This window comes from Notamacropus eugenii, chromosome 7 (assembly GCF_028372415.1).
Source record: "Notamacropus eugenii isolate mMacEug1 chromosome 7, mMacEug1.pri_v2, whole genome shotgun sequence".
In the NCBI taxonomy this organism is placed as follows: Eukaryota; Metazoa; Chordata; class Mammalia; order Diprotodontia; family Macropodidae; genus Notamacropus; species Notamacropus eugenii.
Window position 1 is genome coordinate 140291389 of NC_092878.1, and position 26521 is coordinate 140317909.

At 36.2% G+C, this 26521-nt stretch overlaps 1 protein-coding gene and 1 long non-coding RNA gene across 2 annotated transcripts in view; one reads left to right on the forward strand and one right to left on the reverse strand.

The window, feature by feature from the left end:
- The window catches only part of BANK1 (B cell scaffold protein with ankyrin repeats 1), a 393466-nt gene that overhangs the window by 303120 nt on the left and 63825 nt on the right, over positions 1 to 26521 (forward strand). Inside the window, exons 8-9 of the mRNA XM_072624985.1 lie at positions 15211 to 15301; positions 21853 to 22125. Coding sequence (XP_072481086.1) covers positions 15211 to 15301; positions 21853 to 22125 — 364 coding nt within the window. The remainder of the gene's footprint in view (positions 1 to 15210; positions 15302 to 21852; positions 22126 to 26521) is intronic.
- LOC140514534 (uncharacterized) lies at positions 2269 to 16416 on the reverse strand. Its single transcript, XR_011970715.1, has 3 exons — positions 16330 to 16416; positions 8041 to 8139; positions 2269 to 3374 (listed from the first exon to the last, which is right to left on the reverse strand). It is a non-coding gene; the product is annotated as an uncharacterized lncRNA (long non-coding RNA).

The following is a 26521-nucleotide window of genomic DNA, read 5'->3' on the forward strand; positions in this document are numbered from 1 at the left end:
TGTTGTCTTTCTTTATAATGTTGTTGTGAGTGTATCAGTTTTTCTCCTAGTTCTATTCACTTCATTTCTCAGAAATTCAGAGGGCTTCCTGGTGTGCTCTGAAAGAAAATCATTTCTTGTGATACAATATTCCATTTCCACATTCTTACACTATAGTTTATTTAGTTATTCCTAGATAGGTGCACATTCCTTCAGTTCCCCATCTTGTTTTGTTTTTTCTGCAGTGAAAATATCTGCTTTAACTTAACTCTTAACAAAGCATTTACTCAAATGGCACAGCAAGATCAATATTTAAATATGTACAATATCCATGGGAAAAGTAGACACAAACTTAAAGGATAGATGTAGCACAGTATACCTGTAGGGAACTTACACTACCAATGCCACTCAGAGTTCCAGAACTATAGAGCCTTCTTGTCCCTCTCTCCCTACTCCTTTCTCCCTCCTTCCCTCCTTTATCTCTCTCTTCCCCTTGCCCCTCTTTCCATCTCTCTTTCTGTCTCTGTCTCCTGTCTCTCTCTCTCTGTCTCTGTCTGTCTCTGTCTCTGTCTCTCTGTCTCTCTCTTCTTGACCTCCTTAAGGAATATCTCCAAATTGTAGAAGAAAGGATTGTATTTCCCTGAAGTAAAGGGAGGTCCAACAGACAACTTGTTCACTAGTCAAAATACAAAAAAGGCCATCCTAGTCCAGAGTCATTGAAAGGAGTAGTGGAGGTACCCAAACAACTTATACTGAGTTGTCTTTTGACTGCCCCTTCCATTGGCCCCTTAGACACTGCATTTGTTGTTTTCTCTGAACAGCTGATTTCAACTTGTTGCCTTACCAAGAGTTTTCTTCCTATAAAATGACAAATGTACCTTACACTGACCCAGGTCCACTGAGAAATCATTCAACTCCTGATAATAGTTCTTTAACCTCTGGAGCCCCCTGATGGAGAACGTAGTCCATGGCAATAATCTACCAATGCCATTTGAATTATTGTTTAGAAAATTAATAAATACTGCCATATCTCCTGTGATGGGGAGGATAAGGATACCCCATGATCAGAGCTATTTGAGGGGCTATATCTGAATAGAATCGAGCAAGTGGAAATGAAAAGCCAGTCTAGGTCAGAATGAATATTTCTTCAAAGCACCAAAATCCAAAGAACTGAGACAGAAGCAGGGAGCTGGGTACAAGATTCAGTACATAAGAAAGTAAGGGTAAATGATCTGAGAAGGCAAGAGACACAAAGTATAAGGCAAATGACAAACCACCTCACTCAATTCACCAACTTAAAGCATCACTTTAAAAAAATTGGCAGTGTGCCTTCTCTATCTACTGCTTTGATAAGGTAGTGTAGAAGTGTAGGAAGGTCTCTCCTTGTACCCACCATGTTAGAAGACTTGTTTTATTGGACCTCTGATTTCGTCATCGTAGGGAGCGCAGATGAGGAATTTTCTTTCCTCTCACAGATCAACAACTGCTCTGTGATTTATAATTATAGTGACTTAAAAGGTCAAGTGACTTGTCCAGGGTCACCCACTGGTATAGGACCTGAATACATATCTCGCTGACTCTCAGATAAATCAATCAATAAGCATTTATTAAGCACTTAAAATATGCAAGCTCTGTGCTAAGTCCTGAGGATACAAAACCTCTGGGGGAAACAGTCCCTGCCCTCAAGAAGCTTATAATCTAATAAGGGTAATAATATGTAAACAAATACAAATATCAGTTCTTTTTCAGTCATACCAACTTCAGATGGTTAGTCCCAGTGTTGTATGGGGATACACCAAGTATGAAGAGAATCAGGGTAAAGCTTCCACTTCATCAGCGATAAGATAGCAGATACTTTGACATGTTGAGTAAGAAATGAGGATAATGTTCAACTCTCCATATGTGTTTGGGGAGAAGAATTAAGGACAGAATCCAGGCACATATCAATTCTATGCTACCACTAATGCAAATGATTACATTATCCCAGTAAATGTTCTTTCTAAGAAACCTATGTGTTTTTACTTGTAGAAAACCTTTACTTTCTTTTAGTTTGAAATTAAAATGATACTTTCTGATTGAAACATATATTCATCTTTCATTTTCCTAATTTTTCTTTTTTCTTTATTAACTTTAAAAAATGATGTTTCATATTCTTTTCCAAATGGATCCTTCGTTTTTTCCCTACTGAGCAAGTCATCCTTCATAATAAAGAATAAAAAGGAAAAAATGCAGTTTAGCAAAACTAGTCAACACATTAACTGACTCAGAGTATGATATTTCAAACCCACAGTTCTCTGCATCTGAAAAGAAGGGAAGCACATTTTCTCATCTTTTTTCTGGGTCCTACCTTTGTTGAAATTATGATTATGTGAAAATTGAGCCCTGTAGTTTCATGTTTTTGCTCTTTACCTTTACACTGATGCCATTTTGTATATTGTTTTCCTGATCCATTTCGGCATTTGGTCCGTGTGATTCTTTCTCATGCTATCCTGAATTCTTCATATTCCTCATTTTTATGGTGCAGTTACATTTCATTACATTTCTTTGCCATAATTCATTTAACCATCCCCTGTAGATGAACTTCTTCTTAGGGGAATGGTCTCTTTCACTGCATTAGTCATTCAAACTAAATATTAAAAACTGATCAGCCTGCCACCTCTCCCAAAATATCCAGCATTCCTCCAGTTAGAAGTGGGAATAGCAGATGATTAAAATTAAAAGCAAAAGATTACTAGAGAAATCCCTGATGCATTCCACATAACTCCTATCTTTAATCCCTTCATTGACTCCTGAGTTCTTAACCATGCATATCTTTATAGCACTCCCTGGATGTACTGTGCCTCTGCCTGGTCCTTGATGTTTGGATCATCCCTACAATGATATTATTGGTACTTCCAGGCCGGGAAACCTATTTTTACAGTGCCTTGTACATAAGGTATTAGGCCCAGGTTCTGATGTTGTCCCTTTAAGGATCTAGGCATACCATGTCTGTTTCTCAACTTCCATTGTTGTCAATTCTATCTGTCTTATGATTCTACATTCCATTTCTTGATCATGCCTGCTCTTGCTTGGCTGTATTGCCTTGGTAGTGTTCCCTACCATCTCTTTATTCACCTCCTGGATTCTATCCCATCAATGTTTTTGCCCACTCTGCTGACAAAATAGTTCTGTACCCTTGTTTCCCTCTTGGTGCATGACTAGCATTTATGGTATAGATGACTTTTCTTTCCCCACCATGAAGGAATTCATCAATTGCCTAGCTAGGGTATTTTCCTGGTTATTGAAGTGAAATGAAGTGGACTTCTGACAACTCAGAATCATATAGATAAACTCCATGTGTTCTTGAGGCATAGGACATTGACCAGAATATTTCGTCTGCATCTGCCTTCCTGGGGCTAAAACAAAAAAAAAAAAAAGAGGCCATCAGGGGTCATGGCAATGAAGTAAAGCTCACTATTATGAAGGTTTAGAGACACTGCCAATCCTCAGAGGACCTTCTGCCATCATTATAATTTTTCAGAGAGGGTTAATTAAAAGTTGTTTTGCTTAGCAAAATTTTTAAATGACTTGATCGGCATATCTTTCTAAGAAGCCAGGCTTTTTAGCGAGAAAAAGATCTTTGCCAATACTGGAGAAAAAAATGTTTGGAGATGCAAGGTAGAGTATGTATTATATGTATATGTATTGTATATATGTACATATGTTTTGTATGTATATGTATGTATTGTGTTCATTGCTCAGCCACTGTGGGCAGAACAAAGGGAAATTCAGCAAGATCTTCCTACTTAAACGAATAGTATAGACCTATTCCTAAGTGTTCCATTAATTCCACCACAATGAGTGGTATTTATCACTTTTGATTCTCTTTCCAGTAATATGCAGAAATATTCCCACCATTATCTTCATTTCTAACTGAATATTTCAATGATCTAGGTGACTCAGTGGATAGTGAATTGGGAAAAGGGTCAGAAAAAACCATGGTTTAAACCTGCTTCAGAAACTTATTAGCTATGTGACCCTGCACAAATCATTTAACCAATCCCAGCTTCAATTAAATGAGGAGGTTGGACTCAATGACCTCTACCAAGTTCCCTTCCAACTCTAAGACAAGGTTCCTATATTTTCATTAATTCAATCCATCCAGACCTATATCAATGTCTTAAACATGCAAAATTTTAAAAAGAGGTTACAAGTAGAATCAACATTTCTTCATGATAGTAACAAAAACAACACTACTCACAGATTTTGCCCTTAACAGAGTAACCAAGGACATTTTTAGGAAGATACGTATGCAAAGATTTTTTTTTAATCCTAAAATTGTAAACTCTGGAATCTTTTTTTTTCTAAGACTTTTTGAAAATTAGACATAACATGATGTAAAGTTCTTTGAGGGGAGGGACTGGTTCTTCCTGTTTTGGAGACCACACATCAATTTATCTCCCATCTTCTATGTTATGCCTTTCAGTGGTTGTGTCCCATACCTAGATTCATAGGATCATCTTCTCCTACCCTTAGTTCCCCACCACTGAAATTCTGAAATCTAAAAAAATATCTTTTACATGCACTTCTTAATTTTCATTAAATTAATCTGGATTTCTTTTAGACTATGGGTATGAGTCAATGCTTATTTTCATAGTTGTCCTCAATTTGTTCAAGTGCTTTTTAAGAGTTAAGTAAGCACCTCTACACCTTCTACTTGAAGGAAAATGAGGTTTATTTTACAGTAGAACTGACCTTGGGCACTCTGATGGTGGACATTACTGAACAAAATTTGTTTTCATTATCATAAGCCAATGACCAATAATGTTGGCATGAAGAAAATGGTTTCTCCCATAAGCAAGCTTATTGGCTTTTTTGATTCACCTCTATTCTGATTTTGCATGCAATGAGGGGAAAATATTTCTTGAAAAACAAAACTTTTTTCTTCTACCAGACAAAAACAAAGATTTATTTTATTTACCTTAGCCAGACTGTACAGTGACTTTCAGCAGATTTATTATACTATCAGATTATTCAATTCGGTTAATTAGATTTTGTTTTCTTCTCATTTGGGGTGGTTTTGGCAAATGAAACTGTATTCCTTGTCTAAACTTGCCATGTTCTTTGAATAGCATACACATATGCATCTGGTAGTGAATCCTACCAGAAGTCATGATAAGGATGAAGACTTTCTGAAAAGTGATTCCTTAACCTTAAATTTAATATTTAGTTTGACACATATTCATATTTCACCTATAGTAGGGGAACTAGGAGAATAATGATGTGCTTGAAGAAGGAAAGTGTGGGCATGATGAGAATCTTAATTTATAAGTAAGATTTTGAGAGAATCTCTTATTCCTAATGGATTTTCAATACTCCCTATTGGCCTTTGAGATAGCTATAATCTTGTTATTTTTAACTCTAAAAAGTTAAAGTAATTATTGGTGAGGGGAGGTATGTTTCTTCCTATGGATGGATCCTCCATTTTTAATGATCATCTTAACAACTAATAATTAAAATTGTTCTTGGCTTATTTTCATTTCTTCTTTCCAAGTCATCCAAACAATGGATTGTGGGGTACAGAGGAGAAAACGTTGGATTTAGAATCTGAAGACCTGTCAATGACTCCTGACTCTGCTGCTTACTTTAACTGTTAGCCTAACCAAGTTAAAATAATTCTTGTTCCAATTGTGTGGAGTTTTTACTTGTTTCCTATCCATCTTTCATGGCATCATAGATTTAGAACTTGTAGGGACTTCAAAGGCCAATTCTTCTATTACTGAGACATTATTCTGTTAGTTCAGACTGGAAAACTTGTCACAGTTTATCTTCTGTTTTCAATAATTCTTCTTTCTTTAAAGTACACAGTTATCAAAAATTTATGAAATATTTGAAAGTATTTTGGTTTGGATTTTTGACTGAGTTGGAAATACTCCTGTGTTCTTATACAAGTTCTAAGTGGATCTGGAATTATTAGTTGCCTCCCTCTTCCCCCTTATTTCCGTAGGAGCCCACACATGGCCCTGAGAAATCCAGCTATCAAAGAAAGACATTGAGCTAAGAAAGCATTCAGAAAAAGATAACCTGAAAAATTAAAGGAAAAATAAAATCCACATCAAGGGAAGACCACTTGAAGGAACTGGGAATGTTGACCCTGGAGAAGGGAAGATTCAGGGAAAAGTGATAGCTGTCCTTAGATTATTTGAAATTGTCAGATGGATGAGAGTCTAGGCTTATTCTGTTTGGTCACAGAAGAGAGAATTAGAAAAAGGAGGAGAATCTACAAAGAAGCTAATCAACACTTGATGGGGACCAGACTGCTTTAAGATGGTTCTCTCTCAGATGAAATATTGAAGTATTGGCTGAATGGGTACATGTTAGGAATTCTCCAGAGAAAGTACTTTATCAGGTTTGGATTGGATAAAATAGCACTGACCCTCAAATTCTATGATTCCAAAGGTCCACTTCCCATCTCACCAAGTCTTTTCAAGGAAGCTCTGGATCTTTGGAGCCACTGGTTGGTGTTCTGTTTTAAATTCCTCTTTACAGTGTCTTAAGAATTGGTTTTTCCAATTCTGTTTGGTAAACAGAAGTGAGTCAACTCGTGGTTCAAAACCTCATCAGAAATGAAATTGGAATTACATAAGCCCACAGAATCATGCTGTTTATTTTATCAGATAACACTTATTTTCTAATAATAGTTGAGTGCAGTCTTAGTGGGAAATTACTGGGTTTGCACAGAGAGCTCTCCGTTTATGGCTTGGATGAGATTTCAGAACCCAGCTGTTCCTCTGCCATTAGACCGATGAGATGCCCTACAACTGTGACTCAACAATCCTAACACTTCATTACCATGTGTGGTTTCTTCCATTTGATAGTGAAGAGCCCACACACAGACTTTCCCTGGCTCAGGTACAAGCTAACAAAAAGCTTTCTCATAACATTCGGTATGGCTTGTCTGTCTTTAAACTAGCTCTAATCTGGCAGCTTGAAAACTGCCTTAAAAGGGATCTAAAACTATGTACATTTATGGATTTAGTTCAGATTTTTATATCCAATTTTTCTCTAGGTAAAACCATTTGTCTGGAATATTAAAAAAATTAAAATATAATTCTTGTTACAACACAGTTGCATTTGTTTGTTTCCCATAAATCTTTCATAAGATCATAGATTCAGAACAACAAAAGGTCATCTAGGTCAAACCTCTCCTTTGAACATAAGGAAACTGAGGCCCAGAGAAGTTAAGAGATTAACTGATGATCACACAACCAATATGTCAGAGATGACCTTTAAACCCGTCTTCCTGATACCAAATTGTCTCTCTGTAAGTCGTTTCTCTTACTTTCCAGAATTCTATAAAGTCAAAAAGTACTTGAACTCACACTTTGTAGTCTCCTGAATACACAGCATAGTGGATAGAATGCCAAACCTACAGTCAGGAAGACTCAAATCTGGCCTCAGACATTTCCTAGGTGTGGGACCTTAGGCAAGTCACTTAATCCTCTTTCCCTCAGTTTCTCATCTGTAAAATGTGCTGGAGAAGAAAATCGCAAACTGTTCCATTACATTTGCCAAGAAAACCCTAAATAAGGTCATGAATATTGGACGTGACTGAACAACATAATATCATGTTTTTCTAGTTATACCTACCCTCATCAATGATTTGTACATTACTGCTCATGTCCGGACCATCACTTAATAAGTTCTTTAACCTATTTAAGCTTACCATGTATGTTTCTATTGCCTTTTGGCATGTTTTTGATAAATGTGAACTGCCGACCTAATTTTTCTGAAATAGCGTTTTCCTCATGTCTTGAGAACCTCCCTCACCTATTAGATTCTGAGCTCCTGGAGAACAGAGATTGGTTTCTTTTTTCTATTCTTTGCATTACCAGCACCTAGAATCCTGCTTGGCATACAGTAAGTGCTTAATAAATGCTTGCTGACCTGATTACTGATTCTACGTGAAGTCCACAATTCTCTATGAATTACAGTATTTCATATACCTCCATCATCTGGCCCCATCTATATACTACCTGATAATTTGTCATTCTTTCTGCCATCCTCAAAATTTATCCTTACCTTTAGTCAGCAGAATCTCTTGAATGCATTCTGCACTTGAATTTTAGTTCGTTCTTGATCAAGATTGTTCTACCTGGTTCCAAATTAAGGAGCAATGGACTTCGTTAAAAAAAAAAGAAGAAGAAAATGGAAGGAAAAAGGGACATTAGTTAGTATCATATCAATCTGCGAAAATAAGACAGTCTTGTCTTATTTTTCTTGTTCAGAATATAAAAAAAAACTCATTACCATCCATTTTTGGACAGAGCTAGAGTATATGAATATCCACATTCCATACATTGACTTTTCCCAGCACCATGACAAAGTTGACCTTATTCTCACATGATCCTTTCAGCCTCTCTCACTCTCATAAATACACCCTCTGTCAGGTCCTTGCCTCTATAAAAAGGGAGTTCTATTTAAGATTTATTCTCAAGGTATAGCTTTCCAGTATGAAAAGGATTCTCTGGAAACTTATTTGAGTTTGCATCTAGTTCATATTCCTGTGTGGCTGAAGGGAAAACTAACTCTCTTTAAAGATGTAATTGGAACCAAAGGAATCATACTGGGACCTGTATCAAAGATCAGATTGTCCTGTTCTTAAAAAACAATTTTGGACCTTATTTTTGCTGTTATTAGCAGCTGGGATGTTACATTATGCATGATTCTTGACAGTTGGTATGAACAAACTTCATTATCTTCAACTGGAATGTTAGCCCAGATTTTGCAGGCTATTGCTTTCATATAGGTCAATGTATAATTATAGTGCATGGTTAAAATTGTCATCCCTTGGGAATATATTTCAAGTTTCTTACTCTTATTATATGCAGTGATACTCTATGCTTATAAAAGTAGTAGACATTTTTAAGATCTATGGCTTACAAAGCTCTGAAAATTGATTTGAAGTACAATATTCTAACCAGTCTCAATTATTCTGTAAACCCATTCATTACAAAATAGACATATTACTTAACTAAGACATATGGAAGATATTAAATTCATAACATCATTGATTTAGAATTGGAGAGGTATTTGAGGTCATTTAGTCCAGCTGCCTCATTTTACAAATAAATATCCTGAGACTCAAAGAACTTCAATCATTTGTTCCCTTTCTCAAAGTTAGTAACAGAAGTGGAACTTTAACCTGTGCCCTATAAATCCAGAGTTAGAAGTTCTCTCTCTAGTACCATACTCTCCCAGAAGTTAAATTGAATTGAAACACACACCCTAGTCATGTGGAAGCTTATTGACACTTGTCTTATCATTGGCTTTCTCCATTTGATATCTTTTGGTCTCTAAATTATTAAGATCAATTTTATTTAATATATCATGGTATCAGCCTCAGCTTCATACTCTCACTAACCCAATACTCCTATATGTGAATATAAATTGCCATGTCTTGTCATTTTTGTGTCTACAAAATCTCTTGTATGCACATCCTTCTTTCCACTCACCCAACTGACTGCTTAGTTCAAGTCTTCATATCTCTCACTAAGACTAGTACAATAGCCTTTTAATTGGTCTTCCTACTCTGAATCTCTGCCCTCTTGAAACTACCATCCTCCTCCCAATTGCCCAAGTAACTTTCCCAAAGAATGGATCTGATCACATCCCTCCACTGATCGATAAACTACAATGGTTCCCTAGTACCTCTGGCATTGAATTACACTCCAAATGTTTATATGGACTATTTGCGCCTGATCTTGTTAGAACCTTCTAGGCTCATGTTGGTTTCATCAGTCAGAGTCAGACACATTGTACCTTGACTCCAACATGGTTATGTCATTTTGGTCCTCTTCCAGAATGAAAGACAACAACCAACTGACATCAAGTATAAATCATTAAAGTAGCACCAAAGATAAACTGCTTTTGGACATTCCAAGTTCTTCACAGCTTGGCCATATCCTACCTTTCCAGCTTTCTTACACATATTCTGTCCATTTCCACATGGGCCGTCCATGCTGACCTACTTGCTGATACTAACTAGTAATACTCCAACTCCCATCTTTGTGCCTTTGCAAAGGTCATGCCCCATTCCTGGAATGCTCTTCCATCTCACTTTTGCCGATTAGAATACCATTAGAATTCCTTTGAAACTCAGTTCAAGCACCTATTTCTACTTGAAAACTTCTCTGATTCCCTCAGCTCCTAGTGTCATGCTTGCCAAGGTTATAGTCCATTATTATGTGTTTTATACCTATGCATATGCTAACTGCCATCTCTGTTAAGTATATAAGCTATTTGAGGAGAGGGACTCTTTCACTCTTGTCTATGAATGACCAATTCCTGACACATAGTACATACTTAACCAATACTCAGATTTCTTTCTTGTTTGATTGGTGCATGAAAATCAAAGAATATTTATGAAGGGAAATGCACTGTTTTAATGGTGTTTTCCCTGGAGATTTTGTGATTTAAGCCATGTCTATAAATGCAAAGTATATTAGGCATTTAAAGCAGCTATATCTCTATTCAAGAAGAGAAAACAACCAAGCATTTTCTTATACCTTGATTGGCTAAATATTTTCCAGTTTTTCACTTCAGCTTAAGAAAGCCACCCTAATCTTAAGGAAATCAAAACTCATGCACTAGTAGATATATGATTAAGAATGAAATTTTTTTTCTATTTTCTGACTCTCAACATCTGTATTACATATTAAATAAAAACATCTGTTAGTAGTTTTTGCAAAAGGATGTCTGCTGAGATGCTGAAGTTTGAGGCAGATGGTAAGTCATCTAGTGATTATCCCATAATGATTAAATCATAGCTCTCCTTTGTTTATTACCCAGAGACTTTCTGGGAGTACACATTTTCTTGGTTTCCAATTCATTGTAAAAGCAAGCACCCTGGCACATCCAGAATGGCCTGCTATCACAGGTTCTTAGATCTGCTTTTCTAAAAGGAAAGCAACTTTTGAGGTGTCAACAATCACTTTAATCAAGCACATATATCATTCACTTAATTCAGGGAGAAAAGTCAGCACTCTGAACTTCAGAGAAAATACAAACAGAGAAGCAAAGATCAACAACAGACAGGGCTTCCAACTGTCTGACCATAAGCAATATATACATCACAGACCAACAGACACATAACTGTCTGACCATACATACATAGTTAGCAGAGATAGAAGCACCAATATCTGGGTTTTCAAAGCTGGGAGTTCCTTAACTGCCCAGAGTCTCGTCTGGCCAAACAAACATCTCCAATGAGTAAACCCCAAAGCAAAACCTCATTTTTATAACCACAAGGCATCACAACCCTTGAAAACTAGCACCTCATTAGAAATTAAGAAAAGATGTGAGCCTCCCCTAATCAAACTTTCCTTAATGGGCAAGCCCATTAATGTGTGGGGAAGATCTTTAACTCTCTGATTAGCATTACGTTCATCAACACTATCAACCCAGTTTTGTGATATATGAATGGATGAATGGGTGGATAGATGGATAAAATGCATTTGTTAGCACTTACTATATATTAGTCACTGCACTAAATGCTGAAGAAAAAAATTCAGAGATAAAAGTTCCTGCCCTCAAGGACCTTACATTCTAAGAGCAAGGAGACATCACACATAGAAAAGTGGTGGCTAGAGAAGGACTGGGATGTCATAAGGATGGTGAGTTGAGCAGTGGAATTGAAAAGCAGTTGACTAGCAATTCTTTCCACAAAATGAGTTTTCCAAAGAAATAGATGGGGAAGAGACATCAGATTCTATAGATCACATAATACATGTTGAAAATGTTAGACATTAAGGATCAACAATGACTCAGCCTCTGATATTTACATATTTGACATTAAACTCAATATTACTTTTATTCAATATGTATTAACATCAGCATCTAACCTTGGTAACATTTTTAAAATAAGCATATATCAGATTATTGCCATGTAAAGCGTTAGACAAGAAAACTGCTGGAAAAGTCACCATTTTACTATAAATATTTTTCACACTTCTTTAAGAAACTAATTGCATCCTAGCTAACATGAATATCTATATATTTAAGAACATGAAATATAAATGTCACTTTCCCATGCACAGTGCTGAAATCAACTGCTCAATAAAGTAGGGCAAAGTTACTAATCTGTAATAAACTCTCTCTGCTAGCTGGAAATTTATATAGAAGGTCCCTCTCAAATTATTTTTAGGTTGGTTTTTTTTCTCTCTGTGTCCTACAGTTACATTTGTGCCTGAGCAAAGTGATTCATTTAAGTCTCAAGTTCAGCATATTCATACCCGCTCTCATTTACATGCAAATATGTGTGTGTGCACTTGCAAGAGGCTGACCGAGGTTTCATTAATTACAGTTTGCTTAAAAACCATTGCTCATAGTAACATATTTAGGTGTGTGAAAAACCTGGTACAAGTCTTGTTTAAAGAGCTGCCATAGCAATAACAAAACTCAAGATCTTTGAAGAGAACATATCCCTTATTCAACTTTAAAAAGTGCCCTTTATGTGGTTATTGAAATTAGAGAACAAATTTTTTTTCTTATGTTTTCATATTAATTTATGATATAGGCAAAATAGATTTTGAGAATTGTCACCTGTAATTCTAAAACATAGACCTATAAGGCAGTCTTTTCTTCTAATTTATAATCTCTATTTTCCCCTTATTTTGTATTATGACATTTATTGCACCAATAATGTTTTCTCCATTAAGTTCAGGGAGAGGGGGAAATTTCTGCTCTCTAAAGTTACTACCTCAATTATCTTTCTGGGTCTCTTTCCTCACTTATAAAATGAAGAAGTTAAACATTTAACCTCCCAAGTCCCTTCTGATACCAAATTCTATTTTCCTCTATATTTAGTTTTCTCTTGATGCTTGTGCTTGTATTTCAAAATTCCAAATGTAGTTTTATGAGGAATGCTTTAAAATTCTGTTTTCCATTAAAAGTTTGCTTTCCCTCGTATAAGACAATAGTCAGTTTTGCAGTTTAAGTTATTCTTCATTGTAAGCCTTTGGACTTTTGAAATAATGAATTCCAAGATCCCCTCTCATTTTAAATGGAAGTTGCCAGGTCTTGTGGCTCCTTGCTAATTTAGTTGTTTTTTTTTTTTCTTCTGGGTGCTTACACACTTTTTTTTGAGCTGGGAATTTTAGATTTTGGCTGACATTTCTAAGACTCTTCCTTTGGGGTTCCATTCAAGAAGTGATTAGTGAATTCCATTTTCACTTTATTCCTTGTTCTAATAGATCTGAACAGTTTTCATTTAAGAGTTTTTGAATTACAGAGTTCAACATTTTTATTATAACGATTTGGGGGGAATCTAATGGTCCTTAAATTATCTCTATGACCTGTTTTCCAGATCATTTGTTTTTGATAGCAGATACCTTAAATTGTCCTTTCTTCCCAATCTGTTGAGTTTTGTTCTAATAGATCTTGCCATCTCATGGAGTTGTGAATTTCTATGCAGTCTATTCTATTTTTTTTTTTTTTTGGAGATTCTCTTACTTAAGTAATGGTTAACACATCTATTATAATCTTCTTATTCTCATTTGAATTCTTTCCCCAAGAGCTTTTATTTCATTTTTTTAATCTCTTGCTTCATTTCTTCTAGGCATTCATATACACTGTAGAGAAAACTACTTTTTTCCCCCTTTAAGCTTTTGCTTACAGTTGTCATGAAGTTAGAGTAACAATGACTCTTTTTAACTTGTTTTTCCTTTGATTTGTTCATCTTTCCAACTTCAATTCCTGACTAGGGGCTTTGTGCTAGGCCAGACTTTTCTTCTTACTGTGATTTTGGGTAGAGTAATGTCCCCTGCATAGTCTTACCACTGAATTCTTTAGATAAACTCTACCTCCTATGTTCAGGCATTCCTAGATTTTTTGAGGTTCATAATACTGGATCTTTAAGCCCCCCTCTGGCATCTGGAGTTCAGGACATTTCCATCTATTCCATTTCCTATTGACATATACTTCTGGTTGACCTTTTGTGTACTGCTTGGATTGAAGTCACTTCATGCCATTTCTCTAGATTTCTGATTGTTATAGAGTATGCCATTATTTTTAGGCTTCTGCTGGAGTATGATGTGGGATAAGGGAGTTCAGCTGCTTACTTCCATTCAAGCAGAAGGTTTTACTAGAACTCTCTCTCTCTTTTCTTAACAAGCACAAGCTAGGTAGAGTAGTATATAAGGGGTTGCATATGTAGTCAGAAGGTCTGGGTTCAAATTCTGTCTCACTCATAGTAGGTGCAGCCCTAGGCAAGTCACATAACTTCTCAGACTCAACAAAATGAAGATGATAATCATAGCACTTACCTCACGTGATTATTTTGAGGATGAAATGAAAAATATATATACAATGATCTTACATACCTTGAAGCACTATATAAATTTTGTCACCTATTTATTATATATCTTATTACAATCATTTGTATCTGCTGTAGTAGAAGGTATACTCAACTTAATGTAAAAGACCTAACTTCGTATCTGATCTGACACTCATTAGATATGTTACCTCAGACAAGTAACCTGACTGCTTTGAGTCCCATTTTCCTTTTCTGCAAATTGGGGATAATAGTACTTATGCTATTTGACATAGTTATTTTGAAGAAATTTAATCCACTGATTGTGTACAAAGCCTAAGACTCCCAAAGATGATTTTATCCTCTTTCTCTGTGATGCATTCCTATAAGTGCAATAGAAATTATGTCTAGAAGTTTCAGAAAGACAAGGATACCAACTCACTCCCCCAAATCTCTTGACAAACTTATCGAGAAAGCATGGTATATAAATGAATGCTCTTAACATATGTGCTTCTTTGTGTCTTTAAAAGTAAATCAAATATTATAAATTTAAAAGAACAATAAAATTTTGAAAAGGATGGTTCCCCTAATCATCTGCATCTTTATGAAAATACTTTATTCTTTTCTCTGGAATAATATGACCAGTCCTGTGAATAGTTTCAGTTGCGTTCATTTTTCATTCAGTTGAGTAGATGCTTTTAAATTATGCATTGTCACAGATAATGTGTTTCTGTACTATTTAATTAGAGGTTAATTGAATAGGGCACATTGAGAGCCCTAAAATAAGCAAGATGAAGTACTTGATTAAAAACTGAAAAGAGATTCTGTTTTCCCCCAGATAACAACCCTCTTGTCACATACTCTATAAACTATATTACAATGAAGATTTATCAAAATTAATGAATATCATTACCCATTACATCAAACTATTCTTTTTTTAGATTCATGAAGATAACAGAAATGATGGTTTTGAAAATGAGTATGTAGAAAAAATGGAAGATGTGATACCACCAGCCTCTCCATTTTGTTCTGGTAAGTTTTATGTCTCTTTCCAGGTAGAATCTGAATAAATATTATCTGCTCAGTGACAATGTAGCAGGTCTACATATATGTAGTAATAAATTGTATTTGAAAAGCTATTATCATCACTTTGAGTCTAACCATTTCATATTAGTTGCATGATTTTAATTTCCTCAAAGAAAATAAATATTACATATCTACTTTACTATTTCCCAAAGATCATGTGATCTACTGGAAAGGGCACCAGGATTTAAGTTACAAATTTACTATTAACCAACTACATGACCATAGGTAGATTATTTAATCTCCCATCTCAGATTCTACAAAACTAAAAAAAAAAAATTGGACTAGATGTTCTCTGAGGGTATTTCCAGTTCTACAATCCCATATTTCATTCTCATTTGATCCTAAATCTCGAAAATAGCCATATGAACAAGCCATGTAAACTCTATGGGCCTCAGCTTCCTTATCTATAAACCGAGGACAATAGCAACACCAATGTATTCCTGATCATTTGTGGGAATGAGAAGAAGTGGACAGAGTACTGACCTCAGATTCAGGAAGACCTGGGTTGCATTCCTTCCTCTAGAAATTACTGTCTTCATGATCCTGGGTTTTGAAGTGCAGAAGGAGATTCTCTAAGACTACAAGTTACACATCCATATCGTTAGGATGAGTTTCCTTCTGGGGCACTCCCTACACCAATGACATCAAACGTCTGATTGAAAATTAAAAAAACCCACAACCATAATAATGTATTAGGACACTTGCTGTGACTTCATAACTTTAGATTTCAAATTCAGCCTTTTTTAAAGAAGTTACTTCTCTCAAACAAAGAAATTCCCTTCCTTGCAAAAACAATACTTGAGCCTAAAGTTTAACAAGTTGGTGTCACTTGTGGAGATGGATCATAGAATGTTTCGTTTTTCCAACTTTGAGATGGAAATCTCACTCAAGTTCTGATAGATAGATACAATTTTCATCATTGTCATCATTATCAATAATAGAGATTATCATGATCCCTTGTAATAACTCCTCACCTTTGTACACTCATTGGAAAAGATCTGTTGTTGAGAAAGATTAAAGGCAAAAGGAAAAGGGAACAGCAAAGTATGAGATGGATACATGGTGTTGTGGAAACAACAAATGTGAGCTTCAACAGACTTCAAGAGCCAGTGGAGGATAGAAGGGCCTGGCATGCTATGGTCCACGAGGTCACAAAGAGTCAGACATAATGGAATGTCTGAATGTCAATAACACCTTGGTACAACACTCCTAGTTTTATAAATTTACCTCTTGGCAACCATGTGACTAGGGTAGTCCATGTAATATTTATCCCATTTTATAAGTAAGGCAACTGAGATGTAGAGAGGTGAAATTATTTCTTCTAGTTACATGGGTATAAGCAGAATTGTAAATCAGATTTTCTGACTTCAAATCCAGAACTTTTCCAGGACAGCCCAGTGCCTCTCTCTTTACAATTGCTATACTTACATATTAATTAAAAATAATAATAAATGTGGTATTTTGGAACATTTTAAAAGAAATAAACACAGCCAGAATGAATAACGTTCAAGAAATCCAGTGAGAAATCATAGGAAGTGGCATCATTCACCCAAAATCTTCCCAAAAAATCATCCAGATGTCCATAGGCAATAGAAAAGGTAGGGTCTCAGGCACATCAAGAAGGAACAAGACCAGGGATGAGAAAGATGTACCCTACGAGGTTATGTGTTCTAAGGCAGTAAGAGTCAAGGGCATACCTTATATAACTACAAGGTGGTCAAAATGTCCCAGGATGAGGACCTTGGAAGCCCCACAGAAGAGCAGCAAGCAACTTCTGATGAGGCAGCAACCCTTAGACTGGGAAAGCACAAACTTGTGAGTTCTGTGATCTCAAAAATACTATCTTAAGATGGCTGAGAGGGTTGTGAATATCCCGTACTCTGCACCTCAAAATTCCAGGGTGTCCTAATTATAGGAGGTCAATATAAAGATCCAGGAAATCCAAAGTGGATACCAAGTGGTATCAAAATTATTACTAATCTAATTCCAGAGAAATGGCAGGCAGAAAAGCAAAGGAAAAAAATGGATTTTTCCATAAGAATGACATGAAAAACTAGAAGAAATGAAACAAAAGATTTGAAAAAAATCCCTTAAGGAAAGAATTGGAAGGACAATAAAAAACATAGAACACATTAAGCTTTACCCAAGTTGATGGAATCCTTAAAAATTAGAATGAACAAAAAGAAATCCAGAAACAAGAAATATTAGAACAAATCTTAAAAGTTTAAAAAATAGAAGAATATTTAAGATTTCTACTATCAAAAAGTGATCTAGAAAGCAGGCCAAGGAGAAATAATTTAAGAATTGATAAGACTCCTTGAAAATCACTGTAGCAAAAAAATCTTGAACCCTATATTTCCAGAAGTTAAAAATAAAATCTGCCCAAACCTATAAATTCCCTTCATTTCTCATCCAACTAACATCCTGGATTTCATGATCTCCAGAAACTCATCTTTTTGCAAGATGAAATCAAGTCTGGTATTCAGGATCTCTGGCCCCTAGGGACCCACCTTCTCTCTGGTTGGAGTCTCCTTTTCTAGATCCTCATTCAGATCATATTCTCTAAACACAGGTGTCCCGCAGTTCTGTCTCTTTTAATTGTCCTCTATATTTGTCCTATAAACAGCATATTTGTACATAATTGTTTGCCTGTTGTCTCTCCTGTGCGAGTTCCTTGAGGGTAGGGGGCACACTTTTGTCTCTTTTGGTATCCCCAATGCTTAGCACAATGCTTGGAACATAATTGTTGCTTTTCAGTCATGTCCAACTCTTCATGATCCCATCTGGCCTTTTCTTAGCAAAGGTACTGGAGCAGTTTGCCATTTCCTGAGCTCATTTTATAGATGAGTAAACTAATTCAAACAGAGTTAAGTGACTTACCCAGAGTCAAACATATAGTCTCTGATGCCAACTTCAAACTCAGGTCTTCCAGACTACTTGCCTAGCACTCTATCCACTGTACCACTTAGGTGTCTTATGTGTATGTGTATGTGTCTATGTGTGTGTGTCTGTGTGTAGTTGGAAATAATCACAGAGGAAAGTACTAGCTAGCATTAAAGGGGATCAGGAAAGCCTTTTTACAAAAGGAGAAAATGAAGCTGAGATTTGAAAGAAGCCAGTGGAAACAGGAGGTAGAGAGATAAGGAAGGAGAGAATTACAGCCAATGAAAATGCATAGGATTGAGAGCTGAGTGTCTTGGGCAAGGAACAGTAAAGAAACCAGTTTCACTACATTGCAAAATGTGTTGAGAGGAGTAAGGCATAAGAAGTCTAGAAATGCAGGGAAGGGCCAGGGATGGTAATTTTCCAAAGTCAGAGGATTTTATATTTAATCCTAGAAAGACTGAAATTTCTTAAATAAGGCACTAAATATGGTCAGAACTGCACTTTAAGAAGTTTGCGTTAATAGCTAATTGGCAGATGGACTGGAGTGCAAAAACATCTGAACCAGGAAGACCTCTCCCACCACCCTCCCCCTCAACAGTAAGTTACCATTATAATCTAGGCATGAGGTGATGGGCCTGTGCACCAGAGTCATGGTAGTGTCAGAAAAGAGAGGGGCACATATCCACAAAGTGCTTCAAAGGTAGAATCAACAAGACTTGGAATCTGTCTGGATACAGGGAGCGAGAAAAACAAATTCAGATTACAAGTCTACATGAGTAAAAGAACTGGAAACTAAGGAGGGCCTTAGATTGCCCCTTAGGCAACTAGAGAATGGCTGAACAAATTATGATATATGAACGTAATATGATAATTATGTATTGTAAGAAATGATGATGGGGAAAGGGGTGATCATTAGGGGAAGGGGTGATCAGAATGCATGTTGTAATAGAGAGGGGAGAGATGGAAAGAAAATTTGGAAGTCAAAATCTTGTGAAAGTGAATGCTAAAAACTAAAATAAATAAATTGAGGAAAAATGATAAAAGAGACAACTTCAGTGAATTCTAGGTAGTATTCATTGACACCAATTGGAATGAACTGGACCAGGAGAATAATTTATATAAAAACAATAGCATTTAGAAGAAAACAATTTCAAAATACCTGTGATATCTGATCCAAGCCATAACCAACCATATTTCCCAAGGATCTATAGTGAAATGTTGCACACCTCCCAATAGAAAGTTGAATGGTAGACACAAGGCGCAGACAACCTACACTTTTGGACACGGCCACTGTCCATATAATAATTTCACTTAACTGTGCTTGCTTGCTACAATTTCCCCCTTTTATATCTCTCAGTCACTTGGGAAAAATGACTAGCCATAGTGATTTTTTAATGCATGGAAGAAAGCAGAAGGAAGCTCAGAAAGAAAAAAGAAAAAGAAAAACAGGAGAGTTTTGAAAGTAACATGCAGACTATTTTTTAAAGCAAGTCTATAAAATGGAGATTCATATTTTCATTTAGAATCTTTTTTGAGCTTTCTGCTGTGTGTATGGAAATGTTCTTTTTAATGTTTATTCAAAATAAAAAGCAAAAATAAAAAACAAATGCCCATGGTCGAATCTGGTAATCTTTTCCACTTATTCCCAACATTAGCTTTGTGAACTAACTACATATGTCAAGCTGTAGTTCTTTTCAAAAACTGTCAATGCATCCCAGAATTCTTAATCTTTCTAGCAGCTGGCTGCTTTTTTTCTCTATCTCAATCACAGGTTTATACATCCTGAACTCTTATTTTTAAGCTAAATAAAAGACCTAATTCTATTTGACTTCTCTCTTCATTCCCTTCTTAGCACAAGACAGAAACAAACAAACAAAATATATGTTGGCATTTTAATAATGATGGTGCAAAATCTTCCACTTACTGAAGGTTTCTCTGCCAATTTGTCTCCATTTTCTTTTTTACTGGAAGCTCCTCATTCCTTTCTTCTCTTTAATATCTTTAATTGTGGCAAGTGTGGACTATCCTAAATATTTTCTTTCCCCAAAGACTTCTACTACAAACATCAGCTCACAAAATGCTTCCAATGCTCTGCTTCTGGGTCTATTTAAATAAAAATCCTGAAGCTCATACACAACATAAAGCATTTTAAAATTCATTTTCCTGTTTTTTCAGTTCCAGATTTTTTTCCCTCCCTTCCCCATCCATAACATAAAACGTTTTCAAGAAAGGTTTAAACTAGACTTTTAAACAACAATTTACAGAAAGCAAAATTCATTACAGGTTCATGTTTCCATGGCATTCTTATGTGGTCAATGAGCGATGCATTATTTATATAGTATATAAAGGGTTACAGGCGGCAAGGTGGCACGGTGCTTAGAGTATAGCTCTGGTATCAAGAGGACCTGAGTTCAAATCCTGCCTCAGACACTTGCTAGGTATGTGATCCCGGGCAAATCACTAAATCCTGTTTGCCTCATTTTCCTCATCTGAAAAATGAACTAAATAAGGAAAATGACAAACCACTCCAGTATCTCTGCCAAGAAAACCCCAAGTGGAATCACAAAGAATGGAACATGACTGAAACAACTCAACAGCCAAAGGGGATACAGAAGCTCAGAATTTGAAAATTTGAGAGGGACCTCAGTAGCCATTTCATCTATCCCATACTTTACCACTACAGCATCTGTGATGAATAGTCCTCCTTATACTGAGAAGGGATGTTGTGTGATTATCAGAGCCTTCTTCCTGCCTTCACATAGTTTGCATCCATTTTATAGATGAAATAGCTGAGGTCCAGATGGATTAAGTAACTTATACAAAATAAAATAGGCATCAGATTATAGAAAGGAGAGTCTTCTCAATGAAAACAGAAACTTATTCATAAGAATTAATAACATAAGAATTTAGGATCATATATTTTAGCTAGAAGGAACTTTAGGGGTCAACTAGTCCAATCCCTTCCAACTTACAGTCAGTAAACCTTTATTAAGCACCTACTGTGTGCTAAGCACAGTACTAATTGCTCAGGATATGGACAATTCCTTCTTTCAAATGAGGAAAGTTAAGGTTCTTGCCTAAGGTCAGAAATCAATCCACAGTGGCAGAGCTGTGATTTGAACCCAGGTCCAAAACAAGCAACTGGCCAAACCTGTTGAAAGAATAACTATTTGAAAACTCCAGGCTTTCTTCCAGTCCTTTATTCACATGCAAATCAAGATCAGCTTGCCACTGATTGCTGTCATCTTTGTCATCTCCTACTTATCACTTATTTTACTAAGTCAGATTTTCTGTTAAAATAAAAAATTCAGTGATGCTATCAAACATAGGACTCTGTTCAGACAAGCCAACAGAATCAGAATATTATTATATGCATGAGGATGTTGTATACTGAGGTGGCAAAATATGATGGAAGCTTTCACTGTTCATTTGGTAAATATTTTAAAAACCCAGAAACTGTTGTTTCCCCTACTTCTGCATTTGACAGCTTCCCTCTGTATTGGCTCATAAAAGTTTTATTAGTAGCGGGGTTGCTTCTGTGGGAAACTGTGAAACATGAAATGCTTCCAGATGGTGTATTTTAAATGAAATAATACACTTCTCCCAAACAGCAATGATGCAGCATACATCACATCCTCATGGAAGACAGCAGATCTACAAGAAGGAAGCAGAGAAAGAAAAAAAGGAAGGTGAAGATGATGAAGACAACAGACAGGAGAGAGGCACCGGGGTTGAGTCAGACGATGAGCTGTATGTTGTCTTTTCTGAGGACAATCAAGGAGGGAATTCAAAAGATCCCTTGTTCTCTGACAGACCTCCAACCCCCCCTCCTCGAGTTGTGGTTTCTCCCACTGGACTAGAAAAGCTGCATTGTCTATTACCAGGTAAGTTTGGAGGCAATCTAGCAAGCCACTTTTGGATGAGGTATTCTGCTGGGCTCTGATGCAAACACAGATATGGCATGAGCCTGGCTTTCAAGACAATACAATGTATACACTAATTAATTCATTAACATTTATTAAGTGACTGTGGTATATGAGCAATGAAGAAAATACAGTTGCTGTCTGCTTTCAAAGTATTTCTAGAATGATAAAGTAATAATACTTTAACAACAACAAAAGGTACCATGGAAGGTAGGAGGGGAAACTAATATTCCAAAGATCAAAGAAAGTCTGATGCAGGTAGTGGGGGTTATTGTATAGAGCACTAGACTTGGAGCTAGAAAGATTTGAGTTCAAATTCTTGCTCAGATACTTACTAGCTATGTGACACTAGACACTTACCCTATACGTACCTCAGTTTCCTCATTTGTAAAATGAGGGGTTTGAATTTGGTGAACTCTGAGGTTCCTTTTAGATCAAAATGTATTATGCTAAATGGCTTTTGAGCTTCCTAGCATCAACAAATAGGAATTCTCCAGATAAAGGTGTGGAGGTGGAAAATTCCAGGCATCTGGAATGAAATGACTTCAATCAAACCACAAGAATGAAGTAAGTTCATGGGGCAAAGAGTTATCTAATTTAGCTTGAAAGGCAGGGGATGTGATGCAGGGGAAAGTGCACTGAGCTTGGAGTCAGGTCTCAGTTCCACCCTTTACCACTTATGTCACCTTGGACTTAATGTATCAGTCTCAGCGTATTCATCTGTAAAATGACAGAATAGAATAATTTCTCTAAGGATTTTTCAGGATCTTGAACTAAGTCTTATGAATAAAGATAGAAAAATAGGATGTCATCTGGTTATAAAGGGTTTTGCATGCCAGCCACAGGAGTTGGAACTTTATTTAAAAGCCATTATGGGACTACTAAAACTTTGTGAGCAGAGGAGTCAAAACAAAGAGAGCAGAGATTCAACAATGAACCTTTAGAAGACTATCAAGGGTCGATGAAGATGGGGAATCAGTAGAGACAGAGAAGGAACAGTTATAGAAATAAAAGGAAATCTAGGAGTGTTCTTTGAAAGTACAGGATCATAAGATCCATAGACTTAGAAGAGATCTCAAAGGCGATTTAATGCAGATTCCTCATTTTACAGGTGTAGACATCCTAGAGAGGCCAACAGAGGCTAAGTAACATGCCCAAAGTCACACAGTAATAAGTTCTAAGGCAGATGAAAGGACTGAGAAAGCCCAAACTATGTCTTGATTCACTAGAAGGTCTGGACCTGGGAATTGTGGAGATGGTGCCTATGTTCTCAACTATGTCTTCCAAACATCCGTACCATAATCCAGATGTGTCCAATTATTCTCCAACTCTAGAACCACATTGTTCTGTTTTCTCCACTCTATGTCTCTCCTCATCCTATTTCCTAAGCCTAGCAAACTTTCTCCAATAATTCCAACCTGACTTTTAAAATCTCACTCAAAGGGTCATAACTTTTATTGTATCATGCATCCCTTTTGCACTCTGATGAAGCCTATAGGTACTTCTCAGAATAATTTGTACATACATAAAATATATAGGATTATAAATGAAACAAATTGTATTGAAATAGTTAATTAAGTACCACAAAAAAATGTATAAACCTCAGATTAAGAAACCCTGATATATCTCAAATTCCTTATCTTCCTTCATGCATTTCCCCTTAATTTTTTAAAAGTTTTATTGATGTGTTTTGTTTTTACATTATAAACATATATAGATTACTTCCACTCTATGAGAGATCTGTTATGATAAAATAAAATAATTAAGTAAAATTAACAACACAGTGACCTCATTGAAAGGGCATACAACTTCTCCCATCTCTATCACTACCCCTACCCTACCTTTTTCAAAAATTAACCAGGTATTATTCTCTTTCCTTCACATCTCCCCTCCCAGTGGAAAAAAAGAAAAAAAATAGATTTTTGTAACAAATTCAAGCAAAACAAATTTCCCTGATGGGTGTATAAAAAAAAATATATGTCTCTTAATGACATCACCCCCTTTACTTTTCATTAGTGTTGTTTTGCAACTCAGCAATACCCTTCAATTATCTTCTACATTAGAATTATTCATGTTTGAGTTTATAGCTCTCTGCAGACTAAAAGCTCCAAGGGCAGGGACTATGTCTTTTCTAAGCTTTCCATCACCCTCAGTGCTCTGTATACAGTAAGTGATGAATAAATGATATTTGAATTAATAAAGAGACTAGTGAGAATATCAGTGAGAAAATTGTGTGGATTTGTGTATCCCTGGTCAAGTCACTTAACTTTGTGCAGCAGGGCTATTGTTGGCTCTGAGTTCCCTCTTCCATAAGATTTAAGGAGACAGTGAGAGAGAACAACTTCTCAGTCCATAATAAAATCCTTAAGTATGTATGCTTATAAATTTCAAATAGTGTGATGGTTGGTTGTTGGTTTTCATTAATGATTTTCATGGGCATTTAAATCAAGGTCCTTACAAGTTCTTCGGTCAAGTGGTGACATATAAAATAAGAATTAAAAGATGGTGTCCTCCTTTATCGGGTCCAGCTCTCATAACTGATTGGAGTGAGGATAAGGGTAAAGATATGTAAAAGAGAGCACACCTGGAGGGCCTGCTGTCCCAAATTCTTTGATCTGCTTTTCTAAAAGAAAAAGCAACTTTTGAGGGGTCAGCAATCACTTTAATCAAGCTCACACACACACACACACACACACACACACACACACACACACACACACACACATATCCTTCACTTAGTTCAGGTGAAAAAGTCAGCAACGTGAACTTCAGAAAAAATGCAAAGAAATAATATTCAACAGACAGGGCTTCCAGTTGCCTGACATAAGTAATACATACATCATAGATCAGCAGCAGCTTCCCAGAGTCTCATCTGGCCAAACCCAAAGTAAAACCTCACCTCAGAGTATTTATACACTTTTCAGAGCCAGAGGGCATCACAACCCTTGATGGGTTGCAGGCCCATTAATGAATGAGGAAGATTTTAATCTCATTAGAATTACAGGGTAAAAAACCAGGAGGTGGATGAGAAAGAAAAGAGCTGGAGCAATTTGGTAATGTTCTAAAACTTAAGATATTTGACACGTTCTGCTCAAAAATGGAACATGAGAAAAATGCTCTCCAAACATTTATCTGGGTTCATCTTTGGATTCTGTCTATCTATTCTTGAGACAAGTCACTAGGTCAAAATTTCAATACTGCAAATTATTCAAGAGTGGAAAAGCTAAATCATAGTGAGGTTAAAAAGAGTAAGCGTTGGCTACTTATTAGAAACTTGCTGGTTGTTAAGTTGAACTGAACTGATCTAAATGACTGATTATATCTCACACATATATGCACTGGAAAAAAAAGAAAGAAATGCCTGTGGAGTCAAAGAAACTTTCAAATTGCTCTTGTGGTGCTTACTCTTTGACCATAGGCAAGTCACTTTCCTACTCAGGCCTCAGTTTCTTCATCTGTAAAATGAATGGGGCTGAAGTACCTTCCAACTCTATAATTATGACCCTACAATCATTATCTTACACTCTAATAATGTTCCCCAAAGAACTAGGCCACCATCTTATGAATATGCCCCATCCTTTCAGCCTGATTTTCCCTCCAAAATATTTTTTTCTCTAAATAAAGATTGTCCCACAATACCCCTACTGATCAGTAAGAAAGAACGACTCTTCCAGCTTTAATTCACGTGTGAGAATTTGTGTATACTCAGGAAAAAAAAAAAAAAACTTTTTAGTCATTTTTTTCTCTAACTGCTCATTTTGCAATGCTTCAGCCAAAACAATGAGCATCACTCTTTCAACAAGCCACTAACTCACAGAACTATCTTGTGAATGCTGTCAAATATTCTCTTGTATTCCTTTCACAATGCAAGTAAATCACAATACTAGAGAAACTGAGACCTCTAGATCTCTTTTTACCTTAAGTCCTCTGCTTTTTCCATAACTTCATGCTGTTTCTCTATCGTGTGATTTGTCCTTCATTCTAGAAGAGGACCATAGCATCAGAGGGGTGATGCCATGCCATTCAACTGAATTGGATTTAAGTGATGGCGAGTTGTGCAAAGTTACCAGTCTCTCTTTCTCCTCCACAGCCTTCTGGGTCCAGTGGCCAAATATAGGTCAGGAAAACTGGAGATGGCCCAGGACATACATTTTACATATAAATATAATCTGAAGTTGTGCTTGAAAAATTAGAAGAAATTCTGAAAGAGTTCTGTTTTGGACTTTGCAGTATAATTCACCTGTCATGGAAGGTATCAGGAAGAGATCCATTCAAAAACTGCTATTTGATGGTCACAAGATGAGGCAAAGAATTTTGTTTGCCTGCAGACAAAAAGACACGTTTGGAGTATATTCAA